This window comes from Juglans regia, chromosome 16 (genome assembly GCF_001411555.2).
Source record: "Juglans regia cultivar Chandler chromosome 16, Walnut 2.0, whole genome shotgun sequence".
NCBI classification, from domain to species: Eukaryota; Viridiplantae; Streptophyta; class Magnoliopsida; order Fagales; family Juglandaceae; genus Juglans; species Juglans regia.
The window spans coordinates 17,698,079-17,708,550 of record NC_049916.1 but is presented as its reverse complement, the minus strand read 5'-3'; the positions used below and the strand labels follow the sequence as shown (position 1 = coordinate 17,708,550).

Below are 10,472 nucleotides of genomic sequence, written 5' to 3'. Positions count from 1 at the left end.
AGGAGGCACAACACAAAATAAGGCCGTGGATTATGAGTTGAAGTCAAGGGAAGAAATTTTAGTGTTGTTGAAGAAGAACCTCCTAGCTGCTCAATCTAACATGAAGCAGCAACATGTGGACATCACACACAGAGGCAATTTCAAATTGGGGATTTGGTGTATTTGAAGTTGCAAAAGTACAAACAGTAGAGTTTGGGTCAAGTTGCTAATCCTAAATTAGCAGCAAGGTACTGTGGCCCTTTCAAAGTGTTGGAACGCATTGGAGAAGTGGCATCAAATTTGGAATTGTCACAGAATTCATCTGTACATCCAGTTTTCCATGTCTCCAGATTGAAAAAACATATTGGACCAACAGATAATATTTCATCCACATTGCCATTACTTGATTCTCATGGGGGGTTGAGGACTGAGCCATAGACTATATTACAGAGAAGAATGTCTACCCTTAACAACAACCGATTGATTGAATTGTTGGTTAAATGGCGTGGGGCTTTTGAGGAAAACTCTTGGGTTCCTGTGGACCAGTTGAGAGTTCATTATCCTGACCTTGTAGGCAAGGTCTCTTGATGGGGGGAAAATTTGTTAGTAGCATTACAGTGGCATGGGGGCAGTGCAGTAGAAGAGTAGTATAGACACGTAAAGGGGAATTCAATGGATTGATGAAGGAGTTGAGGGTTAGTAAGCAGCTGAAGGGCATGTGACTCATTAAATGTAGGAGTTTACGTATGTACCCTTACTTACTTAGGATAGATTACAAGAATACCCTTCCCATCTGTAAATAGAATAACGATCTCTATTGTGTATAAATACTGGAGCTTTCTTTGTAAAAGGCATTGAGAAAAGTTAATAAGATTCATTCTTGGAGGAATCTGATCCCTTGAAGATCATAAGTTGTGTACTATTCTTGTTCTTTGTTGTTTATTTTTTATTTTTAAATAAAATAATGCCATGTCACCGGATGTGCAAAATAAAAAGGCTTCTTGGTAGCATAAATAAAAAATGATAAGCCTAGAAAGTGGTAGACACACCGAGAAAGATAAACCTATGAGCTCAATAAAATAACCATTAGGGGAGAGACATCCCTACTACACAGTACACAAATAAGCCCATTAAGTCGAGAAAATGATTGAGGGGTGAGAGGGAGTATTAGATAATTAAAATATTTCATGTTGACTCTACACTCCAATTTATTTAATTAAAATATCCTACGTATTTAGCCAACTCATCAAGAAAGATCTAGTCCATAAGTGAGAAGTATCAAGATATAATTTAAATAATTAAATTAATATTTTTATTTAAATTTTTTAGATAAGTGATAATTTAATAAAGTATCCGAGCATAGATTTTAAGTTTAAATCAGGATTCTATACTTCACACTCATTTAATTAAAAATTATACATGAAAGATTTGGTCTACACTTGAGGATAAATGTTATCATATAATCACTGTAAGAAAAATAAATATTTATGACTGATTATTTATGACGATAATGACTATTTATGACGAAAGCATACTACTTTTGACATAAAATAGTCATTTTCATAGGAAATAATCAGTCACAAATAAACAATTTTCTTATACTGAATATAAATGATAAAATCTATTGTCTTTTGGTCAACTCAACTTTTGAACCAAGTGGTTGTTTGATTAGGAATGGAGATTACCACTAATGGGCTGAAGAAAGAGGGGCTACAACAACATTCATTGTGAAGAGTTTTTAACAATACATTAGAATGTTGAAAGGTAAAGAGACATGGGCTGAAGTCCCATATGAAACACGGCCCATGATTGACGAAAGAACAATCATTGCACTCCTTTACTAATGTTTATAGGTGTTTTCCAAGTGATTATTGACTTGCCCTCAAATGTATTACATTTTATGTAAACTTAACACTTCACTTAATGTGTTAATTTGCAGTTCTAATTAACATTATACAGAAGAGCAAGGCTACTTTTCATTCTAAATCTCATCATCCTTAATCACATTTATTTACGTGCCATAATATTTTAAGTGATTTCATATATCAACCATTTAAATATCAACCACTTAAAATACGATGCATGGTAATCAAAATGTGATTGAGGATGACTAAATATAGGATGATCAATAATACGTACAGCATTTATCTGTATGGAATGCTCTTTAGGGCTAAAAAAGGAGATGAAGATAAACAAGACATGACCAGATGATCGATCATGCATGCAGGGTGGGTATAATTTTGAAGTGAAGATCCCAGAGTTGAAAAGCTCCTTTGACAAAGTCGTAGTGTGCACCCTTGAGAGCCAGTGTTTTATTCACCACACCTTCTCTCACAAACGGATATGTCAATAAGTTTCCCAGTGATACATTCACAGCTTCCTGCATGCATTAGGCTCACCCAACTTAACTTTTGGACTGCCCTTCCCTTATAATTTTAGTCATATATGTGCCATTTATAACATATACATGATGGGCATTTACCTTCTCACAATTGGTGCACTGCTCATGGAAACTTAACTCACTGTATTCTGTCTTAACCTTGGTCTTTGCGGGGGAGCAGATTTTGACCCAATGCTCGATAAATTCACTGCAAGTTCAATACACAGAAATAAGTTGACATGGAAAGACATGAACGATTGTGGAAACTAGTTGGGCATAGAGGCAATAATGGCATGTTGGCGTATATGCCAAAGGTTATTTAATTTTGATAGCTCCCTTCAATTTTTCTTTATCACATGATTCTTCGGATGCCTATGAGTATATGCCATCACTGGAATATAATATTCCTGTACCTTCTGATCTTCATAGAAATACTTCCCATTACTAGTTATTATTCAGCTGGATAGGAGAGTGATTAGGTTGACACTATTAATTTATTATATTATTAAGACAGCTGAAATAACATTACATGGGAGGTCAAGTCTTTGACTTCTCACAAAAAAAATTAAATACATCTCAACTTACTTTATACATTCAAACACATTTCAATGAGACACATAAAATATTACTATTTACATATCAACTCAGATCATTTAAAATCACTTCAGCACCCAAACACAGCCTAAATCCACGTTGTTGTCGTCTTCTGAACCCTATAGCCCATGTTGTTAAGAATATTATACAAATATGATTTTGGGACAAATGATGATTTAACATGATATCTGAGTTCAAACTCTGATTTTACACTTACCTCATTTTAAGACAAGTGGTGGTGATTTCATACATGTACCACACACACCATAACATACGTTGTAACCAGACTTTTGCTCTGGACATCCCTCCCCTTTTAATGTATTGTTAATTTTAATTTCAATGCAATCAAAAAAAAAAAAAAACTTTCTTGTATAATTTCTGATCACACATCCTAGAAAAATCAGGCAAAGAGCTCTTAATATAATGACATCATGATCATATAAGAATACTTTTGCGTACCTCGCAGTGGTCCCATCGTCCGGTATAGACATGAGCCCCTTTATACCACCACAGCAACTGTGTCCCATGACCACAATAATTTCCACCTGAAATGCCTTTGTTTTCTTAGTCTCAGTATCAGAATAAAGGGGAAGGGAGGTAGCATGCTCTTTGTACTTTTTCTTTTTGGACAAACTATAATTATGCCTTCTCACTTTTACGGCATTACTTTTCATCGATCTAGAAGGCAGTAAATGACCCAACCAACAACATAAACAAGTTCGATGTCTTATATTTCATTATTTAGAGGAGTTACAGGCATATTTATACAACTATGCAAGTATATGAGATGAGATCCATCTCTTGTGTCTTTCACTGGCCATTGGCTATCATCCTGACTTCCAACTCCCATAAGCGGTGCTTAATGTTTTTCCATGTCTTTAATGGTCGAACTCCCGATTTTCTAGGATATTTCATCTCTATTTCAAATGAAATGGATAATATTTATTTAGTGTAAACGGTAAAGCATGAAGTATTTTGGTCATTTACTTGTTAACATAGAGTTTATATGACCAAAATATTCTATACTTTACACAAATTGCATTGATACTATACACTTCAAGTCCTATTCCCAATTTCTAGTACAAACAGGGTAAAACTAAGGTGAATTGGTCTAAGAGAAATAAAAAATTTTATATGCAGTCACTTTTATATTTTTTTGTACACTCAATTAATATGATTGGCTGTATCGTTTTTTTTAATATAAAATAACTGTTTTAACCAATCACATTAATAAAATATATAAAAAATATCCAAAAATATTTATATGTAACATAACTCTTATCCTCCATTCTACAAATATCTACCCAAAAGGAAATGAAAAGATGGGTACGAATTTCAAGGTCATGACTCATGACGCTTTGGAGTTGAAAATTGTAGACATATTAGATAGCAAAGCATCTATTGGGGAGCTTTGGTGGGTGGGTTGTTGTCAATTGGCATCAATGCATATGGTATAATGGGAGGGCGTGGGGAACGCTCGATGTCTAGGCGACATCACGTTGCGTACCCCACCATAAGAATAGTCTCCCCTTGCCAAAAGAACAACTCCCACGAAACACAGAAGGTGAAGCGTGAGAATAAATTGAAGATTAAAAAGGGAAAGAGTGGCTAGCTAAGCTAAGCTAGCTAGCTAGCTAGCTATGCATGTATTCAAACCTTCAGATGCAACACTGCATATTCAATGGCTGCCCCTGCGCCTGAGTATTTATTCTGCAGCAACGTCATGCAGAGCCAGCAGTCAACATAACAAATATAAAATTAAACAAAAAAAAGTGTCAAAAATGAATCAAAAAACAAAAAGGAGAAAGTTTTTAAACCACTAGAGTCAACTTTTGAATTGATTAGGTAGGAGGAGCCTCTTTCGATAAGTCTGACAGCATTTAAACCACTAGAGAGTCAACTTTTGAAATTTCAAACCCATCGAAGTACGCGTGATGTCAAGTAGATGAATTAAAGGACGCCACAAGGACAAGAATTTCTTGATGAAATGTGAACAAAAGCTTAGAGATCGGTGAGGGTTTGGATAAAAGGAGAAATAACCTTGTCAAAGGGCGGGACCATGTTAGCTATGTTGCGAACCACAAAGGCCTCTCCCGGTTGGAAATTCAGGACGTGCGAGGGACAAACGCGAGAGTCTGAGCATGCAAATACCAAAAACTGCATATCCATTAAACAAATATATATATCTATGTTAGCCAAATGCATGCATGTATGTGACATAAGATATATACCAAAGTTTCGAGACGAAATTATTAAAATACAGATTGATGTAATACTTTCAACTTATTACAATATATCAATTAAAAAGTACTTAAAAAACTTTTTAGGATTCAAATCCCACCATGATAGACAAAGTTGAGTGCAGGTGCCAATAGATCACAAGACCATTTTGCCATTAGGGAAATAAAACTTGTTTTTGTCTTTGACTTGTTACCATCGATATTATTGATTATGACTGTTTCAAATTGACAAAATGCAAATGGGAAGCAAATAATATCTATCCAACCTGACTACAAAAAAACCTTCCATTTTTCAACCCCTACCACCATTAATTTTACCAATAAATTCCAAGGCCCTTCTATCCATCGTATACTATTGATCATCACGTGTATAGGGCCCAAGTGTGAATGCAACTGCTGGATCCAAAATAACGTTATATACAGTTTTAAGGTGTCATGCGTACTCATTTTTTAGAGTAATGTTATATATAAATTTTAAATAGATAAACTTCATACAAGTTTTTTGTAAAATAATGAATCTCACAAATAAAAAATAGTTTTTTTTTTATTTTTTTAAGATGGAGTCTACTTTTTTACAAAGGCTTGTATAGGACTTGTCTATTTAGGACTTGTACAAATCATTTCTCCTTTTAAAATGATAGAGCTCAACCTTAAAAAAATAATTTTTAAAAATTAATCTTATATTTATCCATTTTTTTAATGGAAGTACGTGAGACTTGCATATCTATGAGTGCAAATATCATTTCTTTATTTATTGTGAAGTTTATTATATTGATAACAAAAATTAAAATACTAATATCTTTTGAGAAATACTTTAGCCATAAAAGTATTATACAAAAGTAAACCCACAAACCGGTGTGACTTTACGTGGTAAGTCAGATTGTAAAGTTATTTTTTATTACAAAATAAATCTAGCGGATGTCATAAAACTACATCAGTTTGTGAGTTTACTTTTGTATAATCTCTTTATGTATGTAGTAATTCTCATATTTTTTATGTAAATTAATATGATAGATTTTTACATCACCGCTAATAAAAAATATGAACAAATATTTTGTAAAACACTTTATAAAAATAAGATTATTTTATAAAAATATTATTATCTTATAATATTATTATAAAAATATGTTGTTTGTATATCAATACTCTAAATTTATTCTATTTATAAAGAGTTGCATGATGACTAACCTTGGGACTCTGGCCTTTGGCAAGTTCACCGTACAACGCAGGATTCTTCCTAAAAAAGGGCATGCATTGAACATCATTCAGTTTACAGGATCATCTTCAATTTACATTAACTTTGCAAAGCCAATTTAAATTTCTAGAATCTTTCGAGCTTTTTCATCTCCAAAAATCTGTGAAACGTCCATATCAATTAAACTTTTGGCATTTTAATGTATTATAGGGAATCATGCGCGCTCTTTGGACTACGTAAATATCTTGATGAAGAACAATAAAAATCAAGTTGACAATAAGCAATGACACCATCACTCGGTGCCATTGAATCGGCATTAATGCTAAGTTTTAGAATAATGTTTTTGTATTTCGTCATCTTACACTTATTAAGGTTGCATATTTTTAGTGGTTATTTATAATTTAAATGACTGACATATAAAACCAATTATAATACGTCACATAAATAATGTGACTGAAAATAATTACCAATTTAATTTAGTCACTATGTTATTAGAAAAATCAATTTAATCTAATAATTATGTTATTAAAACAAAATTTGTATTTAATTTAGAATAATGTATTATACAGTTTTAAGAGTTGGCGAGCTCTCTTTAAAAAAATATGAGATTTATAATTAAAAAAATAATTTATTTTTAATTTAACAAGAAGAAAAATGAAAATCCTAGACAAAATCGATCGAGGATAATTTAGAAGAATGTACGTACTCAAGTTTTTCTTTCTTAAAGTGGACGAAGCCGGTTTTGATCCTCTCGACCGGATCAAACTGATTCGAACCGGCCGTCTCCAACTCCGCCGTTATCTGCTTGATCTTTGCGGCGGCGATGTCTCCAAGGTCAGCTTTCGCACTGTAATCAAAAAGAGTTTTTACCTCCGTCGGATTAGAGTACAGTTAAGTGGGACCCATGCTTGCAACCCGATGGAACCGAACAGAAAATGACAATCGAGAACAGCGAATCATTGTCCATTTACAGACAAGAAGGAAAAAAAAAGAGTACTCTGATTGTCTGGACGAGGTAGTACCTGAGAAGCTTCGTGAGTCCTGCAATGGCCTCCTCGTACGACTCCGTAGACATGTCTTCCCTCTGCCAATTCCATAAATTAATATGTTATTTATCCATTCAGAGAATTGAAAACTGTTTAACATTTCTTTAAACCAAAAATCAAACCAATGAATCCAAACAAAGCTCGGTTAGTCGTCATCATCAAAAGGGACATGCTTTGGGTTTATTTCTCGAACAGATCGGTTCATGAGAAGCTACGATACTGAGAATATCTACAATAAATCGGGCAAAAGGAAAACATCCCGTTCTTAATTAATTCGTCTGAATATATATCTTCGATAAAGGCTCGCGCTCGAACCAACGAGTCAACGATCCATAGACTTCAGAAAGTTCATGAGATTTACAAGAAGAATTCAGCTAAAAAAACATCAGCAGGATCGCATTTCTTTTCATCTCCTTTTCCTTTTGGAGGAATAACAATGGAGTCTTGGAAATAAATGTCGAAAGAGAATTAAAAAGATAAGCCCGGCCATAACTTTCCAAAGGAAAAGATCAAGATAAAACACTGAAAATTAATAGTGGGGAATCGAGAAACAGATCGGAAATCAAATTCCAAGATGAGGTATACGGACAGTCAAAACACGCACGGATAAAGGGTGAGCAGTTGCAGATGGAGAGGAAAAAGGATCAAATATTATCTGTACGTACGGACCTTTGTTGGAGATTCTCCTGGCCTGGTTTTGGGTTACGGAAGAGAATTATAGCTAGAGACTGTAATCAGAGAAGCTCACTTTTCAAAGAGAAATGATGATCACTACTATTCCACGACGCCTACTCTCTTGATAATTGTGTCGCCGGCCAGAGAAAGGCAGGCATGACTCTATCTATAAATGGTGAATTTGGCTGTTTTGTTTAAAGAAAAAATCTTCTTTCTTTAAGGATTAGATTACGTTGATAATGGCGTAAGAGAAGGAAAATAGAAATAACACAACAATTTATAGTAATTGTAAGGTTATGATTTTTCATATTATTATCTGTATAAATAATTGGGTAAAGATTGTAAAATAGAAAATACATAAAAAAAAATTATATAAAAATAAATTTACAAATTGATATGATACGTTGATTATAAAATTATTTTTATTATAAATTAAATTTAACGAATTCTATAAAATTATATCAATTTATTGATTTAATTTATATAATTTCTTTATATATATAACAATTCTATTATAAAATTTGATTGTTAATGTTATTTTTGGATGCGGCAATCATCCATGATAATTGGATAAATTTAAAATAATAACTCAGATGACTCTATAGACTAATACTATAAACACTAACAAACTAATCTGGAGACTAATATTTATATAAAATACCTTATAAAAATAATCTTTTATATTCATTTTAAAATATAATTACAAAATATGTTGTAATAAATATTGCATCAACATCAAGTAAAAACATGACCTATTGGAGAAGACATCAATCACTAAAAATAAAAATATAAGATCAAGATAAACAACTATTTATATGACCTAGTCTATATATCTTTCTTTCTTCACTCAAAATCATTTTAAACTTGTCTTAAAAACTATAAAAACTTCAAATCCAACAAAACACAGAATAGAAAAATGATTTTCTCAAAGATGAAAGCACCAAACAAAGTTTCCATTGGACCATATAATATTTTTAGAAGCTGCCCACTTGGTAAAATTTGATATATATATATATATATATATATGTAGTAATTGAGTAAACTAATATTAGTTGTGACGGATTATTTGCAACGAGATCAATGATTATTTATAATAAAAATAGATTCATTTTAATAAAAATAATTATATTTATAAAAAATAGCTAGTCACAAATAAGTAGTTTTTTTGTAATAAACATATAGTAATTAAGATGTCATTAGGCAAATATTTTCATTGGCTACCAGTGTGACTTTTTTGCCCAAACACTACAAAGTTCGACGTCCCCAGTCACACAAATTAACTTGATGACCAGGTAATTTATTGAAGCTGCTTGAAAATAAAATAATTACAGCAAATCTCATACATGCAAGTGGCTGATTAAAAGTAGTAATTATGCGCCTCTCAAAGAGTGCTTTCTCGATTGGTTCAATATTATCATAAAAAATTCAGCAATCAATAATTTTATACCAAAACATAAAAATAAAAACACAACTCATCATGCAGCGTTATTAAGTCAGAGTCTATATAGTACTGAACTTACAGATACCTTGCTTGAACAGCAACACAGCATCCTGCACATTCTAAACGACCCAGACATGACTGCTTCTCTCAGGGCAATCCTCTCCCACGTACCCAATATATATATATATATATAACCTCAAGAAAACAGATGAGAAGTTTCAACTGAGTTTTGACACAACAAATTAAGGACATAAGTCTGTGAAATGGAGCAGAGTAGGAGATGAGTTTCACATGATCAATGGTATCTTTTACAGTCGGGAGATCGGTAGCAGAGTGGGGGAGATAGAATAGCTTTTTTGCTATGTAGGAGCTGGGGCCTGGGTAACTAAAATGAGGCTGGGAATGGGCAATCATGTGGATAAAGAAAACTAAAGGGTGAGAGGCAACATGAGCTGCTGCTAGCTAGCACCAGAGGCTTCCCATACCTGTGGATGAGAATCCCACGTCCTATATTTCCTAATCATCTCAAGCCTGTCATTTTCTACGCTTGTTGATTTTGTACATTTTAAGATAAAATACTTTAAAATATGAGAAATAATAGTTACAATCGTGAATATGCAAGCGTCGTACAATTATTTTGAAAAAGGTGAATAAATATGAGACTTATATAAAAATAATAATTTTTAAATAGTAAACCTTACTCTTTTTTAAAATGACTGTACAACACTTATATATTCCATAACTGTACGGAGCATTACTCCATACAAATTGTATATATAATCATTTTGGTATGAGATCTGAGAATTTTTTGCATCTTAATCCGTGCAAATTACAAAGGATGGTTGGAATCCATGGATAATTTTTAGGGGATTGAGCAGTTCAGTTTGATCAATACGGTGTAAGCTAAAAAGATTGGATCATA

At 32.8% G+C, this 10,472-nt stretch overlaps 1 protein-coding gene across 3 annotated transcripts; it reads right to left on the bottom strand.

The window, feature by feature from the left end:
- Positions 1 to 1,788: 1,788 nt before the first annotated feature.
- Positions 1,789 to 10,002, bottom strand: LOC108986777 (carbonic anhydrase 2-like). Of its 3 annotated transcripts, none has more exons than XM_018959530.2 (9): positions 9,630 to 10,002; positions 7,411 to 7,472; positions 7,095 to 7,235; positions 6,382 to 6,430; positions 4,994 to 5,110; positions 4,610 to 4,663; positions 3,413 to 3,498; positions 2,462 to 2,567; positions 1,789 to 2,359 (listed from the first exon to the last, which is right to left on the bottom strand). In XM_018959530.2, exons 1-9 carry the CDS (start codon positions 9,684 to 9,686, stop codon positions 2,195 to 2,197), a joined length of 837 nt encoding a protein of 278 aa, XP_018815075.2. In that variant the 5' UTR covers positions 9,687 to 10,002; the 3' UTR covers positions 1,789 to 2,194. The 3 variants fall into 3 exon arrangements, with proteins under 3 accessions (XP_018815075.2, XP_035542639.1, XP_018815080.2); XM_035686746.1 differs by having other exon boundaries at positions 9,636 to 9,942; XM_018959535.2 differs by lacking the exon at positions 9,630 to 10,002 and adding an exon at positions 8,104 to 8,296.
- Between the last annotated feature and the right edge of the window lie 470 nt (positions 10,003 to 10,472).

What these genes read in the sequence shown, in the direction of transcription:
- LOC108986777 (XM_018959530.2), bottom strand. Translation starts at nt 9,686, where the DNA reads ATGTCTGGGTCGTTTAGAATGTGCAGGATGCTGTGTTGCTGTTCAAGC. An exon ending in GGACTCACGAAGCTTCTCAG is followed by an intron (nt 7,236 to 7,410) that starts GTACTACCTCGT and finishes TTTTGATTACAG; the next exon opens with TGCGAAAGCTGACCTTGGAG. An exon ending in TTTAAGAAAGAAAAACTTGA is followed by an intron (nt 6,431 to 7,094) that starts GTACGTACATTC and finishes GCCCTTTTTTAG; the next exon opens with GAAGAATCCTGCGTTGTACG.